The 26,066-nt window shown below is 37.3% G+C and overlaps 1 protein-coding gene across 3 annotated transcripts in view; it reads left to right on the top strand.

Annotated features, from left to right (window-relative positions):
- The window catches only part of AMMECR1 (AMMECR nuclear protein 1), a 132,470-nt gene that overhangs the window by 93,059 nt on the left and 13,345 nt on the right, over nucleotides 1-26,066 (top strand). For all 3 annotated transcript variants that reach the window (XR_004058287.1, XM_010388397.2, XM_010388406.2), the window contains one exon: nucleotides 15,667-15,781. Coding sequence is in view for 2 of the 3 variants with exons in the window: in XM_010388397.2 (XP_010386699.1) it covers nucleotides 15,667-15,781 (115 nt within the window). In the remaining variant the exon portion in view is untranslated. The remainder of the gene's footprint in view (nucleotides 1-15,666; nucleotides 15,782-26,066) is intronic.

The raw sequence follows: 26,066 nt of genomic DNA, 5'->3' as shown, positions 1-26,066 counted from the left end.
GATGCTGACCTCATAAAATGAGTTAGGGAGGATTCCCTCTTGTTCTGTTCATTGGAATAGTTTCAGAAGGAATGTACCAGCACCTCTTTGTACCTCTGGTAGAATTTGGCTGTGAATCCATCTCGTCCTGGACGTTTTTGGTTGGTAGGCTATTAATTATTGCCTCAATTTCACAGCCTGTTATTGTTCTATTCAGAGATTCCACTTCTTCCTGGTTTAGTCTTGGGAGGGTGTATGTGTCCGGGAATTTATCCATTTCTTCTAGATTTTCTAGTTAATTTGCATGTAAGTGTTTATAGTATTCTCTGATGGTAGTTTGCATTTCTGTGGGATCGATGGTGATATTCCCTTCATCATTTTTTATTGTGTCTATTTGATTCTTCTCTCTCTTCCTATTAGTCTTGCTAGTGGTCTATCAGTTTTGTTGATCTTTTCAAAAAAACTAGCTCCTGGATTCACTGATTTTTTGAAGGTTTTTTTGTGTGTGTGTCTCTATCTCTTTCAGTTCTGCTCTGGTTTTAGTTATTTCTTGCCTTCTGCTAGGTTTTGAATGTGTTTGCTCTTGCTTCTCTAGTTCTTTTAATTGTGATGTTAGGGTGATGATTTTAGACGTTTGCTGCTTTCTCTTGTGGCCATTTAGTGCTATAAATTTCCCTCTACACACTGCTTTAAATGTGTCCCAGAGATTCTGGTACGTTGTGTCTTTGTTCTCATTGGTTTCAAAGAATATCTTTATTTCTGCCTTCATTTCATTATTTACCCAGTAGTCATTCAGGAGCAAGTTGTTCAGTTTCCATGTAGTTATGCGGGTTTGAGTGAGTTTCTTAATCCTGAGTTCTAGTTTGATTGCACTGTGGTCTGAGAGACAGTTTGTTGTGATTTCTGTTCTTTTACATTTGCTGAGGAGTGCTTTACTTCCAAGTATGTTGTCAGTTTCAGAATAAGTGCGATGTGGTGCTGAGAAGAAAGTATATTCTGTTGATTTGGGGTGGAAAGTTCTGTAGATGTCTATTAGGTCTGCTTGTTGCAGAGCCGAGTTCGGGTCCTGGATATCCTTGTTAACTTTCTGTCTCGTTGATCTGTCTAATATTCACAGTGGGGCGTTAAAGTCTCCCATTATTATTGTGTGGGAGTCTCAGTTTCTTTGTAGGTCTCTAAGGACTTGCTTTATGAATCTGGGTGCTCCTGTATTGGGTGCCTATGTATTTAGGGTTAGCTCTTCTTGTTGCATTGATCCTTTTACCATTATGTAATGGCCTTCTTTGTCTCTTTTGATCTTTCTTGGTTTAAAATCTGTTTTCAGAGACTAGGATTGAAACCCTTGCTTTTTTTCGCTTTCCATTTGCTTGGGAGATCTTCCTCCATCCGTTTATTTTGAGCCTGTATGCATCTTTGCATGTAAGATGGGTCTCCTAAATACAGCACACTGATGGGTCTTGACTCTTTATCCAATTTGCCAGTCTGTCTTTTAATTGGAGCATATAGCCCATTTACATTTAAGGTTAATATTGTTATATGTGAATTTGATCCTATCATTATGATATTAGCTGGTTGTTTTGCTCATTAGTTGATGCAGTTTCTTTCTAGCATTGATGGTCTTTACAATTTGGCATGTTTTTGCAGTGACTGGTACTGGTTGTTCCTTTCCATGTCTAGTGCTTCCTTCAGGAGCTTTTGTAAGGCAGGCCTGGTGGTGACAAAATCTCTCAGCCTTTGCTTGTCTGTAAAGGATTTTATTTCTCCTTCACATATGAAGCCTAGTTTGGCTGGATATGAAATTCTGGGTTGAAAATTCTTTTCTTTAAGAATGTTGAATATTGGCCCCTACACTCTTCTGGCTTGTAGGGTTTCAGCTGAGAAATCCGCTGTTCCCTTTGTGGGTAACTTGACCTTTCTCTCTGGTTGCCCTTAACAGTTTTTCCTTCATTTCAGCCTTGGTGAATCTGACAATTATGTGTCTTGGAGTTGCTCTTCTCAAGGAGTATCTTTGTTGTGTTCTCTGTATTTCCTGAATTTGAATGTTGGCCTGCCTTGCTAGGTTGGGGAAGTTCTCCTGCATAATATCCCAAAGCGTGTTTTCCAACTTGGTTCCATTCTCCCCGTCACTTTCAGGTATACCAATCAAACGTAGATTTGGTCTTTTCACATAGTCCCATATTTCTTGGAGGCTTTGTTCATTTCTTTTTACTCTTTTATGTCTAACCTTGTCTTCTCGCTTTACTTCATTAATTTCATCTTCAGTCACGATACCCTTTCTTCCACTTGATTGAATCGTCTCTTGAAGCTTGTGCATGCATCATGAAGTTCTCGTGCCATGGCTTTCAGCTCCATCAGGTCACTTAAGGTCTTCTCTACACTGTTTATTCTAGTTAGCCATTTGTCTAATCTTTTTTCAAGGTTTTTAGCTTCCTTGCGATGAGTTTGAACATCCTCCTTTAACTAGGAGAACTTTGTTATTACCGACCTTGTGAAGCCTACTTCTGTGAACTCGTCAAAGTCATTCTCCATCCAGCTTTGTTCCGTTGCTGGTGAGGAGCTGCGATCCTTTGGAGGAGAAGAGGTGCTCTGATTTTTAGAATTTTCAGCTTTTCTGCTCTGGTTTCTCCCCATCTTTGTGGTTTTATCTATCTTTGGTCTTTGATGTTGGTGACCTGTAGATGGGGTTTTGGTGTAGATGACCTTTTTGTTGATGTTGATGCTATTCCTTTCTGTTTGTTAGTTTTCATTCTCACAGTCAGGTCCCTCAGATGCAGGTCTGTTGGAGTTTGCTGGTGTTCCACTCCAGACCCTGTTTGCCTTGGTATCACCAGTGGAGTCTGCAGAATAGCAAATATTGCAGAACAGCAGATATTGCTGCCTGATCCTTCCTCTGGAAGCTTTTTCCCAGAGGGGCAGCCACGTATATGAGGTGTCTGTCAGACCCTACTGGGAGGTGTCTCCTAGTTAGGCTACATGGGGGTTAGGGACCCACTTGAGGAGGCAGTCTCTCCGTTCTCAGATGTCAAACGCTGTGCTGGGAGAATCACTGCCCTCTTCAGAGCTGTCAGACAGGGATATTTAAGTCTGCAGATGTTGTCTGCTGCCTTTTGTTCAGCTATGCCCTGCCCACAGAGTTGGAGTCTAGAGGCAGTAGGCCTTGCCTTGTTGAGCTGAGGTGGGCTCCACCCAGTTCGAGCTTCCTAGCTGCTTTGTTTACCTACTCAAGCCTCAGCAATGTTGGACGCCCCTCCCCGAGCCCGGCTGCTGCCTCGCAGATGCAACTCAGACTGCTGTGCTAGCAGTGAGCAAGGCTTCGTGGGCGTGGGACCCGCTGAGCCAGGCACGGGACAGAATCATCTTGTCTGCTGGTTGCTAAGACCTTGGGAAAAGCATAGTATTTGGGCAAGGAGTGTCCCGTTTTTCCAGGTAGTCTGTCATGGCTTCCCTTGGCTAGGAAAGGGAAATGCCCCAACCCCTTGCACTTCCCGTGTGAGGCAATGCCCCACCCTGCTTCAACTCGCCCTCCGTGGGCTGCACCCACTGTCCTACCAGTCCCAATGAGATGAACCAGATACCTCAGTTCGAAATGCAATAATCACCCATCTTCTGCATCGGTCACGCTGGGAGCTGCAGACTGGAGCTATTCCTGTTCGGCCATCTTGGCAACTCCCATTCCCTTTTTCATCTTCAAATGAAACTATTTCCTTTCTGTATCTATTGTGGTTTTCCTAATATGTAGCATAGTACAGAATCAGCAATTGCCATTATTTCAGCAGCATATTTTGAAGCTTTTCCAACATATTACCCCATGTGCTTGTCTCATGGAAACAAAAGTAAAGAAGGACCTTTTCAATGGAAGAATTAAATAATTTTTAAGGGTAATAGAATGGAAAACTATGTAACTAAAATTTTTCTTTGAAAACTAGGTTCTTAAGATAGAACCAGACAAGAGATGAAGAGTTAAAATGTCCTTTTCTGTTTTATCAGGCTCAATTTAAACATGTTTGTTGAAAGGAGTAAAGTAAAACCTGTTCCAAGTTAAGAGATTAGAAAGAAGTTTTGCTTGAAGTATGAGACTTTAGCAGTACATCAAGAATCACATATTTGACCTGAACTGAATCTACCCCATGTCATTATGCTATTTACTTGAAAATGAATGCTGAGATTATCTTGCCCTGACCAATTTTGTATTTATACATGCACAACCAGAACATACAGTTGCTTTTACAATAGGGACAGATTCTCTATTTAGAGTTTGATAAAAGAGAACCAAATACTCTATTTTAAAAATGTATAACTTTTCCCTTGGAGAATCCTTTATGTAGCTCAGCAGCTAAGTAGAAATGATGGGACAGAGTGGATGAACTGCAAGGTGAGACCAGCCCCTACTAGGAGTGTATAAGCAATATGAAGAGGGAGTGGAGTGGATAAGAAACGCAGAGGAAGGCAATAGTTAAGACTGCATTCTCCACACACACACATAGTGTTGGTGCTCCGCTGCTCCCCCACCCTTATCTGCTTAATTTCTAAGTTCTGCTTGGCTTCAGCATGCTGACACGTGCCAGGTGCCTGTCAGTGCTGAGTTATGTTGGGCAGCTCACTGTTTTACTGTTTTAGCTATTCCCTGGTGCCCTAGGCATCATTTTCCTCTTTCCATCTTGAACATCTGCTCTGGAGTGTTATTGGATTATGTGAAAGAATGATGGAAAGATCAGTGAATTGGGGAAGTCAGGAGATGTCGCTGCTTTCTAAGTAGTTTTGTGACTTCGGGCATGCAGCTTTTTGCTCTTAGTTACCCCCAAAATCAAATGAAAGATGTAGACTAGATGATCTCTAAGCACTTCTAGCTGACATTTGGTTGACCCCATGACTTTAGGGGGCCTTGTTCTTAGAGGACAACTATTATGATTTCTAATATAATATAGTATTAGCTTTGTCTATTTCATGGGACTGTTTTGAGGTTCAGCTAGGATAAAAGATGTGAAGATGCTTTGGAAACTATTAAGAATCATATGAAACAAAGATGATACGAGTAGTTTAAAGTATTCTTTCCTCCAAAGATACCATATAGTGATAAAAATTAAAATAATTCCATTTAAATGAATGTGAGGCCAATTAAAGAGGCCATAAAAACAGACATGCAGTTATACTTACCATAGATAAATATGCCATTTAAAAGTACACAGATCAAGGAATGATTCAATAAACATTGATTGATTGGTTAGGCAGCTAGGCTGTGGGGATGAGGTACTCTACTTTTCTTCCTGATTCCCCTTGTGCTTGTCAAGTTTGAAAGAAACAGGCAGTGGATCATGTTCTTTTCTCTGTCACTATCACCCATCCACTCCCCGAAGGTTGGAATAGAACACTAAAACCTGTACAGAAGGGAATGGGTCATCTTGACCCAATGGCAGAGTATGAGAATATGAGGCCGCCTTGCATACTGGCTTGTCAGACTTGGCCTCACCAGCACTAGGTAGCAGTGAAGGCAGCTGCTGTATGCCTTTGTCTTTGTGGTCCTCTTCTCTTCCTCCACCCCCATTCTGTTCTTTCATGTCCTTCTTGTGATCTTTTACTATTCTTTCTTCCTTACCTCACTAGAGTAGAAAAGAGGAAAGCATACAAAAAAAGGTGGAAGCATACAAAAGCATACAAAAGGAAGAAGAGAAAGGAAAATAAAGATTAAAAACTTCACAATTAGTTAGTGGAGGCTGGGATCCTCTCTCTTTCTCTTTCTCAGTATGACAGACTTGATAATTTTGCTTTGTACCTCATCTTTAAGTTTAACTTCATTCTTTTCTTTAGTTACCTTTAATCCCCGAGCAGTGACATATGCAGACAATTATAAACAGGCCGCATGATAGGAACCAGTGTCCTACCTCTCAGCAGACTTGTATCATCTAGGACTGGCAATAGTTTTAGAAAGGACAACTGAACCAGCCTAACATGACACATAAGTTAGAGTGACAACACATGTTTTGCAGTTTATAGAGTTCAATTAATAGATTTGATTGCCATGGAAAGAGGGAAGGAAAAGAATTGCATGACTCTTAATACTGAGTATGAGAGAGCTTATTCACACAGGTTGGAAAAGCAAAATTAAAAAATCAGAAACAGGCCCACCAACCTAGGTATGTCCAAAACTAGTACTTTGGTAACCTATTATGACTTCCAGCAGATACAGTTTCAAAATTGTGGAAAGGCTTCAGAATAAGGGAAGGCTTAGCATCCCACTAATAAGGCTTATTAAGTTTAGATAAAACAGATGTTTTTCAGTGGTAGCAGCTCTGAGTCACCAAGATCAAAATGGAGAAAGAATAGAACAAAAACAAGCTAACACTCTCATTAAAAAGGTACTATTTTTCTTAGGCATTTTCAGAACCTGCTTACATTTATACTTAATACTTTCAGTTAAATCCTGTGAATGGAAGCATTAATTGGGGAAAAATTCCTTAAAACTGATTAAATGTATATACATTTATGTTGATTTGCTGACATTCTGAAAGTGGTACTATGAAAAGAGAATGGGATTTAGAGGCAGGCGGTCCTGACTTCATATGTCAGCTCTCTTACCTGTTTTTTTTTTTTTTTTTTTTTTGAGATGGAGTCTCTGTTGCCCAGGCTGGAGTGCAGTGGCGCAATCTCAGCTCACTGCAACCTCCACCTCCTGAGTTCAAGTGATTCTCCTACCTCAGCCTCCTGAGTAGCTGGCATTACAGGCGTCCACCACCATGCCAGCTAATTTTTTTTTTTTTTTTTTTTTTGTATTTTTAGTAGAGACGGGGTTTCACCATGTTGGTCAGGCTGGTCTTGAACTCCTGATCTCATGATTCACCTGCCTTGTCCTTCCAAAGTGCTGGGATTACAGGTGTGAGCCACCATGCCCGGCCAGCTCTCTTGCCTGTTTTTACAACCATTGGCAAGTTACTAAATCTCACTGATCATCACTGAACCTCAGCTTCCTCCTCTACAAAATGAGTTGTTTTGAGGACTAAACAAGATAATACATGTATAGTACCTTACTCACAATAGGTACTTAGCAGATATTGGCTCTTTGAGATTTTAAGCTGCTTTTGCTCATAGTACCATGTCTAAATATCTTAGGACCAGTCTTCTAGAGCTTGATTAGGAGCTTTAGGCCATCCAAAGAGGGATGCACCTGAAAGATCCATTGTGGGGTGAGACAAAAATATTAGAAATTATATATATGATCATTTTAGATAAAATATAAGAAAGTATTTAAACTCCACTAATATTTAACATATGGATTGACCCTGATGCTCTCCTTTGGTCCATGTTGGAGAGTCACTGTCATATACTCTAAATGAAGGATCCTGAGAAAAGTGTGAGATTTCTTGATTTGGTGAGATTTCGTAGTGGCATGTACATTCTTTTGCTCACTTTAGGCATATTGTAACATATTTCAGTTTACATGTACCTAGTTAAATAGATTTCTGGTTCTTAGTACAGGTTGAGCATCCCAAATCCAGAAATCTGAATTACTCCAAAGTCCAAAACTTTTGAGTACCAATGTAACGCTTAAAGGAAATACTTCAGATCTCAGAATTTTGGATTTGGGATGTTCAACTGATAAAATGCAGATATTCTCACATCCCCAAAAAATCCCAAGTTTGAAACACTTCTAGACCTCAGCATTTTGAATAAGGGATATTCCAACCTGTATAATCTTCATCCTGTGGCTTTTTTGCAGGAATCTTCTTAAGCTGTGTGACTATTGTGTGTTGGTCAGCTAAAGCTAGATAAACTAACCCATGCAGAATGGACAAGTAGCTTAAGATTCCTGCAAGGGAGAAAATGGGTTGATGATAATAGTAATAATGCAAGGGCAAGAAAATGGTGAACTAGCTGACACTTCTATGAGTTTCCTCTTAATTTAGCCAAGTCATGAAGTGAAAACAAAAATAATCTAATCAGATCTGACAAGATGTCAGCCCCAAAACAAGAAAGAAAAGATCAAGAACATTATTTGATTTATACCCACTGTCTTCAATAACAAAGCCTACTCTAAGTATCATGCTTTGATATATTAGCCTGTGATAGTAGGACAAGTATATACTTTATAAATATACATATTGAGGATGTGTGCTCAAACTTTTTTTAGTGATAGGAATACTCAGTCAAAACTGTTTGGATCCTGGTGATGACAGACGACATTGTCAGTCAATCCCCATGTGGTAGTAAGGACATGTCCTGCAGTTCTGAAGGGATTCAATGGATTTGTTTTTAATTTAAAAAATAAAATAAAAAACAAATTAAAAAAAAAAAAAAAACAGCTTGGAGACCGCTATGTTAAATGAGGAAAGTGGTTGTTGCCTATGGAATCTCTCATCTCTCATTCTATATCTGCTGCTTAGAAATTATTTTTCTTGTTTTTTGTTTTGTTTTTTACCTAAGGATTTTGTTATGGTATGAATAGTAGGATAGAGAGTAATATATCTAAATCCATCAAACATGATTTAGGGAACTTTATTTCTTGATAAACATTTCTTCTACAGAAGTAAAAGACCAATTCCTGCCCAAAAGATTTAAAAACTGTAGTTGAAGAAAACTAAGAAAATGTTTCAAAGCAGCATATGAATCCCTGCCTGCAGGATAATGGAAACTCTTGGTGAAGATGTACCTTACTTGATGTAGATTTGTTTGTGAAAAAAAATGATATATATATATTTCTGTAAAACTCCCTGTAACTCTGAGTCAGTTGGTAACCAGTAAACCAGTAGCAAATTGTAAAACAAATCTTTTCAAAAAGAGCGCTAACCTGCTGATTATTCCTCCCAGCATTCCTATAGCATGATTTTAACAAGTATTTTATACATATCCACATATTATTTAGTAATCTACTATTCTTATATTCTCCATGGCTCTTTGCATAATCGGGTGTTTAATACTTATTTTGAAAATGAAAGAAAATGAAATGAAAACACCAGGACCTGGAAAGGTAGCTATTATCCCCCGAGATGGCCACATTTAATTCCTAGAGAAGATAACTTGTTTAGTTCTTCCCATAGCACAGCTTAGTCCTGTGGCTCCCTTCCTTTCACCAGAGCCATAATATGGGGCAGCCCTGTGGACATGAACTTACCAAATAGATGGATGACCAATCAGAGTTCTTTGACAGCCACTACTTATTGAGTAGGTTAGTAAAGGCACTTATGCAGTTATTATTATTTTATTTGTTACAGTCGCTCCATTAGGTGGATACTATTATGATCTCCATTTCATAAATAAGGAAATGAAGGCTGGCATAGATTAAGAGACGTGCCCAAATGTCACACAACTAGTGTGTAGTGGAGCCAGGATCCAAATGTAAATATATCTGACTCCAGAACCCAAGCTGTTGGCCATTCTAATAGGTTATGTTCTAGAGAACTGTGAAATTGCGCTCATTAATTAATGATTACTTCAATTTTGCATTTTCGGAGCTATATGTATTGGCATAAGTCACAGAGAACTGTTGTTATACCTTGGAGACACACTTTTGATGGGTCTGGGGAAATAATACTAATTTGGGATTGTAGACCAGGTTTCTAAATTCCAATTCAGTTCAAGAGGTTCAATTCAGTTTTGTAGTATATCCTAACTTAAGAGAACACATGGATGAGATCCCTGGAAATTTTGCCAGTGTGTGTGTTACACAGTCTCTTGAAGGTAGAGACAATCTCATATCTTCACATTTTCAAGCTTATAATTGTTAGTGGTCATATCGTAATCTTTTCCAAACCCACACATTTTTTCTTGCCGAGGCCTTGAGAGCACTGTTGTTATGGTGTTCAGTAACAAATGACCCAGTTATATTGAGTTTTAAAGGTGAACCAGAGTCATAAAGAGAAAATTAAAATATTCATTTTACTTTGGCAGATTTTCATCAGAAAAACATAATTTAAACAAAAATAGTTTCTAGTAGTTCGTTTCTAAAAAAAAGGTAGAGTAAATCTAGAAACTCTGCAGAGAAAGCATTATGTAGACATTTTGTAGAGGGAAATAAGAAATACTTTCTGTATATACAAACATTTAGCCATCTGTTTCTTTATGTATCTTTTATTTTCCAGTTTTAGCTCTACTCTACTAAATCAAATTCAGACCCAATTCTCTTAATTTAGAGGGGAGGAATTCGTGGCCTAGGAGGCAGATTCTGATGATACTTGCTGGTCCTCACAGGTGGCAGCTCACAGGGAGTTTTCCCTTCCTGGTGGGCAGCTATGGCTATCTTCTAGAGAGTAGAGGCTTTTAAGAATTCAAGATCAGAGCATTTCAGGAACTTTAAATCAGAGGGCAGTAAGTGATAACATTCTAAAGCCTAAGTGAATGTCATAAGATAGGAGCCCGATAATATATATCAAAACCTACTGAACCTATTGTCCTTTATCTCCCTCTCCTCTCACTTACTTTTCCATTCTCCCTTTCTTGCTTTCTCCTTGTTTCTTTGCATGTGTCTCTATTTGAGCCCTTTCTAAGTGTCCCCCTTCTTTGTACTTTCTTTGCCTCCTACTTCTATTTTCAGCTTCTTGCTTTTCTCTTCATTTTTCTTTTTACATATTCCTTTTTCCTTTTTCTTTCTCCCCTATCTTCTCTTCCTTTCGTTCCATCCCTTGGTTCTTTCCTCTGTTCCCCATCATATCATATTAAGCATATATATTAAAATTAATAAATGTTAATGTTCATTGCGCAGCAAGAAGGTTTTATTTATTACTGTAAAAGGAAAACCATCTCCCATTTAAGTAACACTGTACATATAGCTTACAGTTGAAACTTTTCTTTTGAGTAACAGCCCTCACCAAAATAAGGTACCTTTCCTCCTTCCTTAAGCATAATTGTGTCTTTTGTTCTTCCTCTCTACCTTAGGTTTGATGAATAGACACATTTTTACATTTTGTTTTGTGTCCATTGCTTCTTGAATTTTAGAAAGCTAAAATTGCTACTTGGTGAGAAAGAGAGGTAGTTAATTTTTCAGATGTGGGTTTAGGATTCTAGTATTCTGAGTTTCTGAGGTTCAAACATGCCACATATGCATTCTATTCCAGAAGCTCTAGCAGGGAATGACAGAATATGGAATTTCCTGGTGGTTGAAACCCCTCATGAAGAAACTGCTTTTAGTTTTAGACTAATACATAGTTGAATTGCTTCTCTTTGCCTGTCCAAACAGGGATTTTTAATTACTTCACTGTCCTGAAAAATAGTAATATGTAATACGAAGCCCCTCTCAGTTTGATAACTTTCCAGCGGTTAATCGATTAAGTTCAACAATGTTTTAGAAAGTGAATGAACTAGTGAACGAATGACTAGACAGAGTCCCTTAAATTATTTCTGTTGCATGCTGTATTGTTTACAATGAGCCTTGTAATATCTAAGGTTTTGCCTATTTTCAGCGACTTTTTTTTCTTTTTAGCATAGTTTCCAGGCACTGTCACAAACTCTTCAGTTCTTTCATAGCTAAACTCTTAATATCTTTTCTTCAAATGTTCATTTTTATGAAAGTACTACATAACATTATTTAACTTGGACAAATGTTAATGCTCCTCAATTAGGTGAGGTGTATTCTTGAGAAGGTGCCAATTTGAATTGAATATATTTGAATTTGGTATGTGAACTAAACTGTGATTGTTTAAAGCTTATCCATCCAATGGGTGATGGAGCAGCTGACTGGTTTTATATGTAAGTGTTTTGTTTTGTTTTTCTAGCAATATTTAAACATTAGAAAATGACTTCCTATTCTAACAAAGAGAAATTCATATGAATTTACTTACAGGACCCCCTTGTCAGTTCCTTAGACTGCCTAGAATTTAAATTGGCAGATACTACTTCGGCATAAAATGCTTTCTATGGACAGTATTAATATTTTAAAATGTTTTACTCCTGCAAATTTCCAGTAGACAGGAAGTCTAGCTCTGTTTATCCTTTGGCTACTAATGAATGCTACTGAATGATTATTTATCATCTTAGATAGAGGTACCACAGGTATGAGATCAGAATTGCCAAGTAAGGCAAGCATTTAATTTTAAAATTTGAAAACAAATCCATGCAAAGGTGACAACTAAAATGTAGATACTAGAAAGAATTTTGGACTTGAGTCAGAAAATCTTGGTTGTATCCCTACCCTTGTCATTAACTTAGCTGAGTCACCTTGAGTAAGTCACTGCCCAACTCCAGATTACAGTATTCTCTCTAAAAGCACAATTTCAACATTGCATATTCTAAAAAGAGCTTGGTTAAGGAAAGCTTGGCTGAGGAAAGCTGAATCTTGTTGTTTATCAGCTATCCACACCAGCCTGGCAGCTCTGAGGTGAGTCTCCAGCTGTATTTTCATCTTTTTGTAAACTCTTAAATCCTTGCTAGGCTTTCATTGCTAGTTGATTTCCCTAGAAATTTACATGTGGAGACATTGAAGACTTCCTACCTTTGGAATTTTTCTGTGTTCATGAATTTAATGAAAAATTACTTAGAGCTGGCTAAAAAATGCAAGAATCAAAAGTCTTGTTTAAATGTCTCTGTAAAATCAGACTATTCTCATCATGACTAACAAACCTTTACTATTTCAGAGCTTTGAAATCAGTATATTTGAATCTTGACATGGTGAGGCACCATTGTCATTTTATCCCATTCATTGTTCTAGCATTTTCCCACTAACTCCTTGTTCTAAACATTCTTCTTTTTTTTTTTTAAGCCTAGAATGAGGGAACAACAAGGCTCCATGTCATGAGAAAAGCATTGTAGCCTGATCCTCACTTATGTTTTAGGTATTTGAAAATTTCATTGATTTGAAATAGTTTGAATTGCACTGAGCTAAAATTTATCTTTTATTGGTCTGCTAGGAAATGAACTAAACAAAATGATAACGTGCCTCAAAGTATTGAGACATTAACTGTATAGCGACTTCAGCATGTGTATTTTTAAAATGAAACAGCTAGAGCTAGGTACAAAATGTGCTTCATTAAAGAAGGTCTAGCATTATATTCAAAAGGTCAGACAACAACAAATATTGGTGTGGATGTGGAGAAACTGGAACTCATACATTGCTGCTGGGAAAGTAGAATCGTGCAGCCATTGTGAGAAATAGTTCGTTGGTTCCTCAAAAAGTTAAAGGTAGAATTACCTTTATGATCCAGCAGTTCCACTCCTATCTACCCAAGAGAAATGAAAACATACATCCACATTAAAACTTATATGTCAATTCCCTAGCAGCATTATTTATAATAGGCAAAAAGTGGGAACAGCCCAAATGTCCATCAACCCATGAATAGGTAACAAAATTTGGTGTATCCATACAGTGAAATATTATTAGGCAATGAAAAGAGTGAAGTACTGATACATGCTACAACATGGATGAAATCTCAAAACATGCTAAGTGAAAGAAGCCAGATGCTAAAGGCAATAATATATTGTATGATTTCATTTATACAGAATGTCCAGAATAGGCAAATCCATAGAAACAAAGTAGATTAATGGTTTCCAGGAGCTGGGAGTGGTGCCAATATTCACTGACTGCTATTGGGTACATGCTTTCTTTTAAGGATGATGAAAATGTTCTAATATTGAATAATGGTGATGGTTGCACAACTGTGAATATACTAAAAGCCATTGAATTATATACTTTAAAAGGGTGAATTTTGTGGTATGTGAATTATATCTCAATAAAAGTGTTATGAATTAAAAACATTAGTGACTGTATTACTATAACTATTTGAAATTATAAAAGTGTATTTAAATTACATTTTATGCCAGGACTAGGGGTGGGAGGAATGGGGAGTTAGTATTTAATGGGTACAGAGTTTCAGTTTGGAAAGATGAAAACATTCTGGAGATGGAAGATAGTGATAGATACACCACAAATATATTTAATTTTACAGAACTATATACTTAACAATGGCTAAAATAGTAATTTTATGTTATGTATATTTTGCCACAGTAAAAAAATCCATAACCCCTTAAAATTATATTTTATATTATTCTAATGAATAATGTGTCTTTTACTCTCTTTTTCTTCTTTTAACAGTAAAACTGAAAATGTGATTGGCCTTTTGTTTTTTATGCATACAGTTATTCTGGTCTGTGTTTGAGAACTTCTTTCCTGTGTGGGGTTGGGGGGTGCGGGTTGTTACACACACACGTCTTTATCTTGGCTTTGAATGAGAACTTGGAAGTATTTTTTTTAAACTTTTATTTGTCAGTAGGAAAATAAAAGAAGCCAAACCATAGGAAATTTACGTCATTAAATTATAAAATAGTGAAATGCTGTTCTCAGAGTATGAATTATCACAGATTTCCTGATTTTCTTGCTTAATCTTGGCTTCTTGAATGGGAAAAACATTTATACTTTTATACGTCTATAACATCTCTATATCTTCCTATAAGCATTTTCCTTTGTATAGCAGGATAAAATGAGCACCAAAATGTGGTGCAATATGAAAATGCAGTGGATGAGCTTCAGAATGCAAACAAAGGGATGGGAAAATGTAAAAAAGAAAATTCAGCGTGAGAAAGTCACTGAAAAAGGAATTAAATTCTTTCCAAGGCTATGGAACTATGTTATGACCCAAGCAGTTTGTAGAGTCTGAGTTTGTAACCTCTGAGGACTAATCCATGAAAATATTTCTAAGCCTGGCTCCTATCTAGGACATTTGAAGATGGATGTTATGAATACCAGTAGTGCCATTAATATAGTAGGCAATCAGAAGTATGTTTGTTTTTCTTGATCAGGAAGTGGTTTCTTTTAAAAGTACAAGGAACACACTCTGTGTGTGTGTGTGTGTGTGTGTGTGTGTGTGTGTGTGTGTGTGTGTGTATTTTCTATTCCGTTGCAGGAAAAATTACGGTTTTTCCACATTTTACAGTGGGGTTTTTCTAGAGTTTGGCACTATGATATACTACACTTGATTACAGAATCCAATCAGAGTTGATGTACTCAGAAATTCATTGACGTGATTAATGGTCTCCTAATCATACTTTTATTTCCTAGATTAGCCCTATTTCCTGTAGTTTCACAATTTTTGCGTCATATGTTAAATTATCCTTTATAGGGGGCCTGAAATTCTTACAAGTATTTTTAGTCTATAATTTGCATTATTATTTCCATTTTCTTTGTTTTTTTTTTTTCTTGAAGAAAATGAAATTTCGATCTTCCTTTGAATTCTTTGAGTGCTGTTCTATGGTGACTGGCCTTCCTAGTATAATCTTTTTTTAAAACAATATTGTGTATATGTGTATGTGTATGCATATATATGCATACACACACACACACATATATGTGTATACATACACACATACACACATACATATATATATAATTTATTTTTACTGCCACCAGCACTAGATCCAGAAACCTTCCTGCAAGTTTCCACTAGTCGAGTTTTTATTCTTCTCAAAAGCAAAATAAAACATTCTTAGATTCTACAAGTAGCAGGGAAAGACATCAGGAAATGGCTGTACAGGAAATGTAATTGATGATTCACTCTTTACAATTGAAGTGGCTAACAAACACAATCTATTAGATGAAAAAAAGGTGACTTCTAAAATCTTCGGGGAATTTGAATACGTTTGAAGCTTATTGGTACCTTTGACATCTTACTGATTCTTTTTGAAACTCTTACCTTTTTCAAACAATTGTTTGCATTTGAAATTGGCAACTTTCATATCCAGTGATTGCTTTAATATTTGCTTTGTTTTTAACAGTGCCCTTAAAGATAGCCGTTTTCCCCCAATGACAAGGGATGAGCTGCCACGGCTTTTCTGCTCAGTGTCTCTGCTCACTAACTTTGAAGATGTCTGTGATTATTTGGACTGGGAGGTAAGATTATAGAAAAATTTTAAAAGAAAAATAAAGGTAACTCTTGAGGAGATGTTAAAAATTAGGCCCAGAAAATAACTCTTTCAGCCCATTCTCTATTGTAATGGAGGTCGAGAGTAATATGGATGAATAAACCTCACAGTTGAATGAGATATAAGTAAATGAGTTTTTTAAAGGACAAAGTGCCACGTGTTGTTATAATCCCCAAACTGAATTTGGTTTTCATTTTTATCCTACTACCTCACCAAAGCACCTCATAAAAGCTGTTAATAAGTAGTAAGAAGGACTGACTGGAATTTATTTCTCCTCTTACTTTCATTCTGGTGCACTCTGGTATAACCGCCACTAAGTAACTAGTTGGTCACAGGATACATCTCAGAAACAAGAAGAAATAGTTAGGATAATACACCATTTGGGGGAATCAGCTTGTGATGATAACAAGGTATTGATTAACTAGAGTTAAATAACGTGAATTCATTCTTGGCTACCTTAGTTTATATACTTAAACACTCTAACAAATAATACTAAGGTTATTTCTAGGGTATCTCTGTGCATTGCTATTATTAGAGTAGCTTATATTGATCATATTTTTATTCTTCTTTAGTACGTGGAGTTGGCTAACATTGTTAGTGAAGTTCAAAGGTTCTCACCATGATTTGTTTTGGTGGCTGGGAGGAGATGTTGAGTGTAGGTCTATTGGGTCTATGAAATTTTACACACAAACACACCCATATTACTGAATGCCTATTGTATTCCAGGCAATGTGCTACATGTATAAAAGTGGTAAGATCTGGTTCCCACCATGAAGCATCTCCTAATTTAATGGCAAGTAAATGTGTATAGAAAGTATGAAGAAATAAGTGCTATGAATGAAACAGTGGGAACTCAGTGATAAACATAACATTCTGTCTCACACATACATTCATAAATGGCATTATTGTATCCTTATGACAGATTTTAATTCTGCGGTTTTAGAAGGACCATTCCCCATAGTAACTGAACTATTCTGCCTTGGGGACAGATCACTCTCTTCACAGTTTATTATAAGACTTGAATTTAATTTTGGCTTTGCCCTGGTTTCTTGTGAGACTTTGAACAATTTACTTACTCCACTGCAATTCAGTTTTCTAATATACAGAATAAGACATTTATAAGGTTCTTCATTTGAAAAAAAAAATCTCTATGATATAAATTATTGTTGTTATACCAGAGCTATTTAAAAAGTTTTCGGGAGTGGGGTGAAAAAAAAAAACCTTTTCTACAGAGAGACAGAGAGTACGATGCAGGAGTCCCCTCTGGGTTTTGTGATAACATTTTCTGGAGCATTATCAGAATATGAACACATCTTAGGATTTTTGCAAAGGAAGAAATAAAATAAATGTGTACTGTTTTTCCTAAAGAGAAGTCTACAAATATTATGGAAATATTCCCTAGTACTTTATTTTTAAACGGTCCCCAATCATGTTCCCTACTTATTAACATATATTATAGTCTGGGTGGTTCTTTTACTGTTTTAAGGCTGCTGTTTCCTCTTCCGCAGTCAGATTTACTTTTGCTTTCTGGATTGCAGGGTGTTGTGTATGTAGTAGTGGGAGTGGGAGTGATTATATGGGAAAGCCTGAGATCCAAGGGGGATGACCAAGCTACAAGAACACTTCTGCTCTTGCAGCTACTGAGTTGGAAGTACAGTTCTGGCATGTGTGTTTCTGTGTGTGCACATGTGTGTGTGTGTGTGTCACAAACATGAACATACTAGTATTATATAAATGTGTGTGCATATGTTTGGGGAGAAGGAAAAAGGGGAGAATCCAACAGCTGTTACATAGGCATGGTTAAGCACCGAGTATACCATCATCATCCTTAGCCTGGTTAAAGCACTGTCTACAGCTAAAATTAACCTTGATATTATTGGGCTATTATGTCCATAAGATATATCAGCTTTCTGTTTGTTAGGAGACTGGGATGTAAAGCCCTTAAGAAGTAGTACTGTGTACTCTACTATGTACTATTTCAAGGCATATTTATCCTCTTTGGTCACCATCTGCCAGCCTGAATTTCCAGAAGATTCTATATTGTTCCTACTTGGTATTGTGTATTTAATATATTTTAGGGGGCTTAAATATTAATTTCTATTGAGTATTATTTCCCTGTTGAAGCAAAAAATACACTTTTTTTTTTTTTTTTTTGAGACAGAGTCTCGCTCTGTCGCCCAGGCTGGAGTGCAGTGGCGTGATCTCGGCTCACTGCAAGCTCTGCCTCCCGGGTTCACACCATTCTCCTGCCTCAGCCTCCCGAGTAGCTGGGACTACAGGCGCCCACCACCACACTGGGCTAATTTTTGTATTTTTAGTAGAGACGCGTTTCACCATGTTAGCGAGGATGGTCTCGATCTCCTGACCACATGATCCGCCTGCCTCGGCCTCCCAAAGTGCTGGGATTACAGTTGTGAGCCACCACACCCGGCACACTTTTTCTTATTTTCACTTTTAATGTACAAGCATTTGAAAGTGAATTAGTCACTGTTAGAATGGCTATGCTAAGAGGAAAAGCCTATCCTTTTCAGTTAGTTCATCATTGTTTCAGGTATTTGGCAGAAGAGAAATTTGTGTACAAAGAGTAAGGGTGGAAATTATATTTTAAGTACAAGAATGTGATCTGGTCTTAAAAAAATATGTACCTTACTCAGTGATTGAGAATGGAGTAACAGTATTGTGGGAATGATATTCTAAGGGTTATCCTTAATGATTCTGAAAAAGCATTACTAAACACAGAATGCCAAAACAGAATTAAAGGCATTAAAAAATTATATGTTGACACAATTTCACTTCTAGGTGCATACCCAAAAGAATTGAAGCGTTGAAACAAAAACTTGTACATAACAGCACTGTTCACAATAGCCAGAAGGTGGAAACATCCCAAATGTTTATCAGCAGATGAATGGATAAAATAGAATATGTTATATTCATACAATTGAACATTACTCAGCCATAAAAAGAAGTGAAGTACATGCTACAACATGAATGAACCATGAACATATTATGCTAAGTGAAAGAAGTGAAACACAGAAAGCCACATTCTGTATGATTCCATTTATATGAGATATCCAGAATGAGCAAATCCATAGAGATAGAAAGCAGATTAATAGTTACTAGGGGATGGGGGAGGGGTAAATGGGAAGTGACTACTTAATGATACAGGGTTGCCATCTGGAGTGGTGAGAAAGTTCTGGAACTAGATAATGGTGGTGGTTGTACAACATTGTGAATGTATTTAATGCCACTGAATTGTACACTTTAAAATTGTTAAAATGGCAAATTTTATGTGTATTTTGCTACAATAAAAATGGAAAATAAACTTTATACATATACTCTGTTCATAATAGTAATTTTAATTTATCAAAGAAAATTTTTTAAATTAAAAAAGTATAATGAGAGAAATGCAAGTCATTTATAATTATACCATTCTGAGAATAACTACTGTTAACATTTTGGAATATTTCTTTCCATTATCTTTTTTATATTATACTAAGACTTTAAAAAAAAATTTTCCATTCTTTATCTGTCTTTGTATCAATAAATCTGCATATTTGGTTACATAACAGATCATATTGAATATACAATCACTATTTAAAAGATTGTGGAGAAGTCTTTGTTTATGGTTTATCTTTGTATGTAAGTTAATTATATTTTGAATTTCCTTTTTGAGAAGTCAGTCTATATTATGTAAGTATATGCTTCATGAGAATTTTCACACTAATAGGTACAACTTTTCTTCTAAGAATTAAATATCCTATTCACCATAAGTATGCAATTTTAACCTGAAATGTGAAGTCCTGTGTATGTTTATGCCACAGGGGAAAGCAAGGAGATTATTACAGAATTTTAATACAGAATGTTAAAGTCGAAGATAGATAATGAGCATGTTTTATACAAACAGAAGCTTCTAACATAGCAGTTTTCTGGTGGAAGTACAGTTTGAGAATTGACCCCCACTGGTTAAGGGTGTTACTGCAGTGGAATTCCTAATTAAAGGGATGAAAATGCCCAGATCAAAGCAGGAAAAGGGCAAAGTCTAGAAGTCCCAACGCATAGAGGTAGATATGTTCGCTACCAAGACAGACATCCCTGTGGTCATGAGGATGAGGAATGTGACCATGACCAGTGGTAATAGCCACCCAGTTTTCAGATGATCAGGAAACAAATGAATTGCTACGCATCTGGCTACCATCTTACTGTCTTTTTCACTCAAGGTTTTTAAGTCAGTCTGTTTGGGAACTTTCTTTTGATAACATGTCTCTAATTTTATAATGGGAGTTAGTAGGAAAGTAGGATTTACTTTACAACAAGTACAAGTACAACAAGTACTTGACCTTGTTTTAGGAGCTAGAGTTCTTCTGTTTGACAGTGTGAGGGATGTCTGATAAATGGTTTTACAAATGGATGTAGTTAATTTCAAGTCAATACTGAATTGACAGACTAATCAATAATACTTCCATATGTTCTGTTTCCTCAGAATAATAATTATAACATTTAAAATAAGTGTTTATAGGTAGCCTCTGAAGGAATCTGGTTAGTCATTAAAAATAACAGCCATCCACAAAAGGCAGTAAGGACAAATTAGAGCAGTGGCCCCACCCTTCCAAGAATAACTGATCATTGCCCACATCATGATCTACTTATTGTCCTAGTAGGTATGAGAAGAATGAAGAGTGAATAATTTGGGGAAAAATTTCATTAACTGATAAATTGGAATGTCTACCTGCAAGGCTAAAATGTTTGTTAAATGAGGAAAATTGCTCCCCTAGATAATTCTGACATGATACGCCTTGTGTTTGAACACAGAAACTCATCACCATTGTTCTGTGTTCTTCAACTGACATCATTCTCTTAATTCTGAATGACAGGGTGATTGACAGAAATGGTGCTTTGTAAAGAAAGAAAAACTCATGCAGCATGTTGGAGCCTGCCAAAATGACATAGCCTGGAACTTGTAGAGTTAAACTGTTTGGGAGCCATGTTTCCTTTTTAAAAATCTCAAAGGATATAAAACCAGACATTACAATCGACTGGAGCATGACTTGAGGGGTGATTCTATGTGTGTCACCTCATAGCTGCTCATTTTCAGGATGATATAAATGAATAAACTTTTTGTTTGTAGAAGAATTCGTATAGCAAGTATGTTACCAGTGATTTTGTGGAAGCTAATGTAGCAATTTGCTGACAGAAGTCAAAATATTTTCTAAATTGTAATCAAGCATCTTTTACTTCTGTGCTTTAGAGACAAGATCACTTGAAGGCATGAAGTAAAAATATTCTCTGTATTCTAAAGTAACTCCTTAGATCAGATTTCAAAAGATTAATGACATTTTCACAAACCATTAGTCACTTTCTCCTATATCTAGCTCCCTGGATCACTGATATCTCACTTTGTCTATACAGCTGTCACCTGGGCAATACATTGTGGTCCTAAGATAGGCTGTTCCATTAGCACACAATAGGTACATGGAATCAACCCATGCTGGGTGGGGCTGGCCAGCACAGTTCTTGTATGATGCCAAAAATTTGTCCCTGGACTATAAAGCTATATACGTCAGGCCCCTGATCTTACTCTGTCCCTAAAGTACCAAAGCATCTGTCATTGTACTTGAGCCTTGTTGGACTCCTGGTACTCAGAAAGCTGTGCTTCACTTTAAAAGCAGCCTCCAAAGCACACCTCTCGAGTGATCACAGCTCAATTCTGACGCGTTCAGTTGCAGTTAATAATAGGGTGCTTTTGTAACAACCTTCGTGAGAGTAAACAGATGAGATGAATAAATTGGCTACCATCATTATCTCCCACATATTTTAGAAGTTAATGTTCTTTTCATCCTCACCCTCACTCCCCCCCTTAAAGGTTTACATTTTTTAGCTCCTCTTAATGTGCCACCGAAAACAGAGTTCCCATTCATACACAGATGGTAAGCATGACTCATGAAGTCACCCAGCGAAATGACTTCTAGTTGTGTATGTTCTGTTTCCCCTCTTGGTTAGTTTTTCCCAGCTATGATATACATCATATTTTTTCTGTCTTCTAACTTAAAAAATATGAGCTTCATATATCCAGGAAAATGCTTTTCACAGTATATATTTTCCCAGGGACGTTGAGATTTTTTTATAAGATGTCACTGTCATTAAGATTAGTCCTTTCTTGATGCTCTACTTTAAATGTTTTTTTTTTTTTTTTTTTTTTTTTGAAAATGCTGTGGAACATTGGGAAAGGAAGGCTTCAGGCTTCCCGGCCATCTAGAAAGAGTTTTCTGGGCATCAACAAGTCAATGTATAAGAAGCCTAGTGGGGAAGCAAGCTGTACAAAGTAAAGTAACTTCTTAGAAGGTGATTTAGGCCGGGCGCGGTGGCTCAAGCCTGTAATCCCAGCACTTTGGGAGGCCGAGACGGGCGGATCACGAGGTCAGGAGATCGAGACCATCCTGGCTAACACGGTGAAACCCCTTCTCTACTAAAAAAATACAAAAAACTAGCCGGGCGAGGTGGCGGGTGCCTGTAGTCCCAGCTACTCGGGAGGCTGAGGCAGGAGAATGGCGTAAACCCAGGAGGCGGAGCTTGCAGTGAGCTGAGATCCGGCCACTGCACTCCAGCCCGGGCGACAGAGCGAGACTCTGTCAAGAAGGTGATTTAATGCATACAAATTTCCATTAGCTGTTAGTTCCCTTAGCAAAATGGGCTGCTTGTTAGTCCTTTCTCAGGCCGCCTCAAGTTGTCTCCAGCTTTACTCGCAGCATGCTTATTGGTTGGAGGGAGTTAGCCTGCTCCTTCCCCCGTAATCCATAAACTCCCTGCCCCTTCCCTAGTACTTTTGTTATTATCTAATATTTCATGTATGGTTTGCATGTGTGTGTGTGTGTGTGTGTGTGTGTGTGTGTGTGTGTGTGTGTGTGTATCCCCAGCATTTGATTAAAAGAATGCTGAATTTTGGGAATAAGGAGACCTGGGTTCTGTTCCTGACTGCCACTGCCCAGCTCTGTGACCTTTCTGGGCCTTAGTGTCTTCAGGAACCTGAAGAAGTTGGACTAAGTGATACCTAAGGTCTCTTTGGACTCTGACAGAATGCGATTCTGTGACATACTCCTTTTTAAAAGATGGCTTCTGTTTCATTGTCCAGAAAGAATGAATCATCACTAGCCATTTAGAAGTCTTAAGAAGAGATCCCTAACTTTTAAAGTGGCCATTGCCAAGTTAAATGTAGGCAACAAAAGTGAGAAATAGTCCAGTTTTAAAGTTGTACCTTCTAGATTTCCTGTTCACAAAAAGAATTCCCTTTAGGAAGAAAAATGCTCTAAGCCATTAATGTCTCCATTTAATTACTGTATCATTCCTGTTTTAAGTCAACATTATATATTTAAGTCTAAATTAGGCAAATACATTAGGGAGCGATTATTCACTTTACGAATACGTATTTTGCTTTGTGGAAGAACTCACTATAGAATTTTATTGTTTTCCTCTTGACTTTAAGATTAATTCATTTATGTAAACTCAACCCACATGTAACTTTTTAGGAACAAATGTCTTTTGTAGGCTAAGTCAAACTGTATTGAGTCAGACACTCAGTGTACAGTTCTAACGAATACAATTTTATTTTTCTTAATTTCTTATCAGGCAAACAGCATTATTTCCTATTAGGTATGTTTGCTTCTTCCCCCCCACCCACCCTGTCCCCACTAGCCTTTGGAAAGTAAACTAAGTCACATCTCTAGGTTTTGAGAACATTTTATAACTTTAGTTTTCTTGTCTGTAAATTCACTCCCTTATTCCCTTTTTTAAGAAATGGAAGGAATGTATTTTTCTAACTTTGATAGAAAGCAGGCTTTTTATTTAAAGGTCACCTGTGCTGCCTGAACGTTCCTTGGGAAGCTTTAGGATGTTAAGTTTTTATGGGATGCTCATTATAATTAATCATTACAGAGAATTGGGCTTTTTCCCCCTTAATTGCACTCTGAGCTGTCACTTGTTCTCTGCAAAATCTTAGAGTAAGAACAATTTCTTTCGTTGCAAAAGCTATATAAACATGTTTGGCTTCAGAGTTTTTCAAAGCACCTCTTCATTAGCCATACTTTATTGAAAATTTTACTAAAATTTCATGGTGACTATTAGAGAGTTCAGGTATTTTAGAACTGTGTGTCAGCTATTAAAATAAATGTTATCAGATTGTTGTTCAGTGGCTTTTGTGAAATAAATTGGCAGGCGTGTGTTCCTGATAGACAAGTAGTCTAAGTCTCCTACATAAATCAAAATTGGCCCTAATTGGTCCTTTGTTAAGCTCTGTAAAAGCCAAGAATTGGTTCATGGAGACTGAACTAATATCTAAGCCAAAGGTGACTAATTTGCAGGGATTTTAGAGAAGAGCAACACATATGTATTTTGGTCAAGGGGACCTTTTTCACAAAGTAACAACCGGGCAAAGAAGAAAAACTTCAGCTGAGACAGATGATGAAGCAGAGGTTTTATAGTAGAGTATGTTAAAAGGTTAGTCATGCTCAGGTGATGACTTTGCAATCAATTATCCTTTTTGATTTATGTTTCTGGTATTCTGCTTCTAAATGCATCTCAAAGGATATTTGAAAATAAAGACAGGTATAGGAACTGGTCACATAATGTATGAAAACAGCCTGAAATATAGTCTGTGGTGGTATCTCAGTTGGTTCAGGAGAAAAATATTTTTTACGTCACTAAGATAAGAGTTATCTCTAGGCGGATGGTACTAGGATTACAGGCCATCTTTATTTCCTCCTTTATGCTTTCTTAAAAGGATGCTTTGTTTGTTTGCTTGTTTTTTAGAGACAGGGTCTTGCTCTGTTATCCAGGCTGGTTTCAGACTCCTGGCTTCAAGTGATCCTCCTGCCTCAGCCTCCCAAGTAACTGGGACTACAGGCTTGAGCCACTGTGCCTGGCTCTAAAGGGAATTTTTTTGTAAGACATATGTACTACATTTATAAACAGAAAAAAAAAATGAATGTTTACAGTTTCGAATGTTTACAAGAGTAAATAATACTGAGCAAAAACAAAAGCTGAATTGCAGCAACACTGTTGTAAAAATTTACAATTTGGCCAGATTATGAAGGGATCATGTTAGATAGATGTGTACCTTCAGAACTCCAGAACTGCTTTTCAAATTGGTGGGCTGGTTGAAGTGATGCAGAGTAACAACTGTGAAGATTTGATGGGCAGATCGAGATAATATGTCATCTAAATTTTTTTTGGTAGTATCAGATTTGGGGAAAGTGGTTTATTAGGATCTGTACAAATCCTTATCGGCTTCTGTGATTAAATTCTTAACTTTTCTAGCTCAAAGAATTATCCAAGAGAATAAACTTGGAGTAGGCCTAAGTTTGAAGTATTTTTCTCTTTTATGTTGAATTTGCTTTCACTAGGAAAAGGAAGAGTTTCTGTTTTCAAAACGCTAAGCTGGAGCAGGGCAGAAGGAACTGTGGGGCAATAAGTTCAAGAGTGGACCATGCTGCACCATGGGTTTTGTGCTGTTAGGAGATGTAGCACGTAGTTTTTTTTCCTCCTAAGAATGTAAGAAACACCAGACTGTGGGTCAGACCCATGGACTGTCCAATACAGTGTTTGTTTCTGTCCGTGGTACCCAGGGTTGTTTTGTGAGAGAGCATGCATTTCTTCTGCGATACCAGCCTCTAAAGGTTAGGGGATGTGCCAAACATCCTAAGCTCCTCTCATTAGGAACAGTGTCCTTTCATTCACTTCAATTGGACTGGCATATTGAGCGTGGCAGGTCAGTCTTATGTGAATGGCCAGTAACTGGATGCTTTGTTAATTGCAAAGCATATTTTGCCAAATGATTTCATCCAAAAAGACATGTCAAACACTTTCGATTCTTTGACCTCCTGATATTTCTTATGTTATTCAGATGAACTCACTGAAAATGAGTAGAGTAAGCCATGGCCATAATATTACAGGGAAACCCAGCATTTAGTTCTGAAAATGGGGAAGAATGGGACTGACCATGGTATTTGCTAAAACAGGATGCCACCCAAGGAAGTAGAGTGGTTCTGTTGGCCAGGATACAATCGGGAAGATTTAGCTTTGAGGGTCAGGACTGTGGAGGTAATTGTGGACCCAAACTGTCAGAGGTTTACATGGAGGCTACTCAACTTAGCCAGAGCACATTTTATACTCATTTATGCTTTTAGCCAGATGGCTGTTTTTCATGTTTCAGCATATTCAGATTGTTGGCTTGCTGACAAGGCTCACAAGTAAAAGTGAGACCC

The sequence above is a fragment of the Rhinopithecus roxellana genome, chromosome 7 (assembly GCF_007565055.1).
Source record: "Rhinopithecus roxellana isolate Shanxi Qingling chromosome 7, ASM756505v1, whole genome shotgun sequence".
In the NCBI taxonomy this organism is placed as follows: domain Eukaryota; kingdom Metazoa; phylum Chordata; class Mammalia; order Primates; family Cercopithecidae; genus Rhinopithecus; species Rhinopithecus roxellana.
This window is presented reverse-complemented; position numbering and strand designations above follow the sequence as displayed.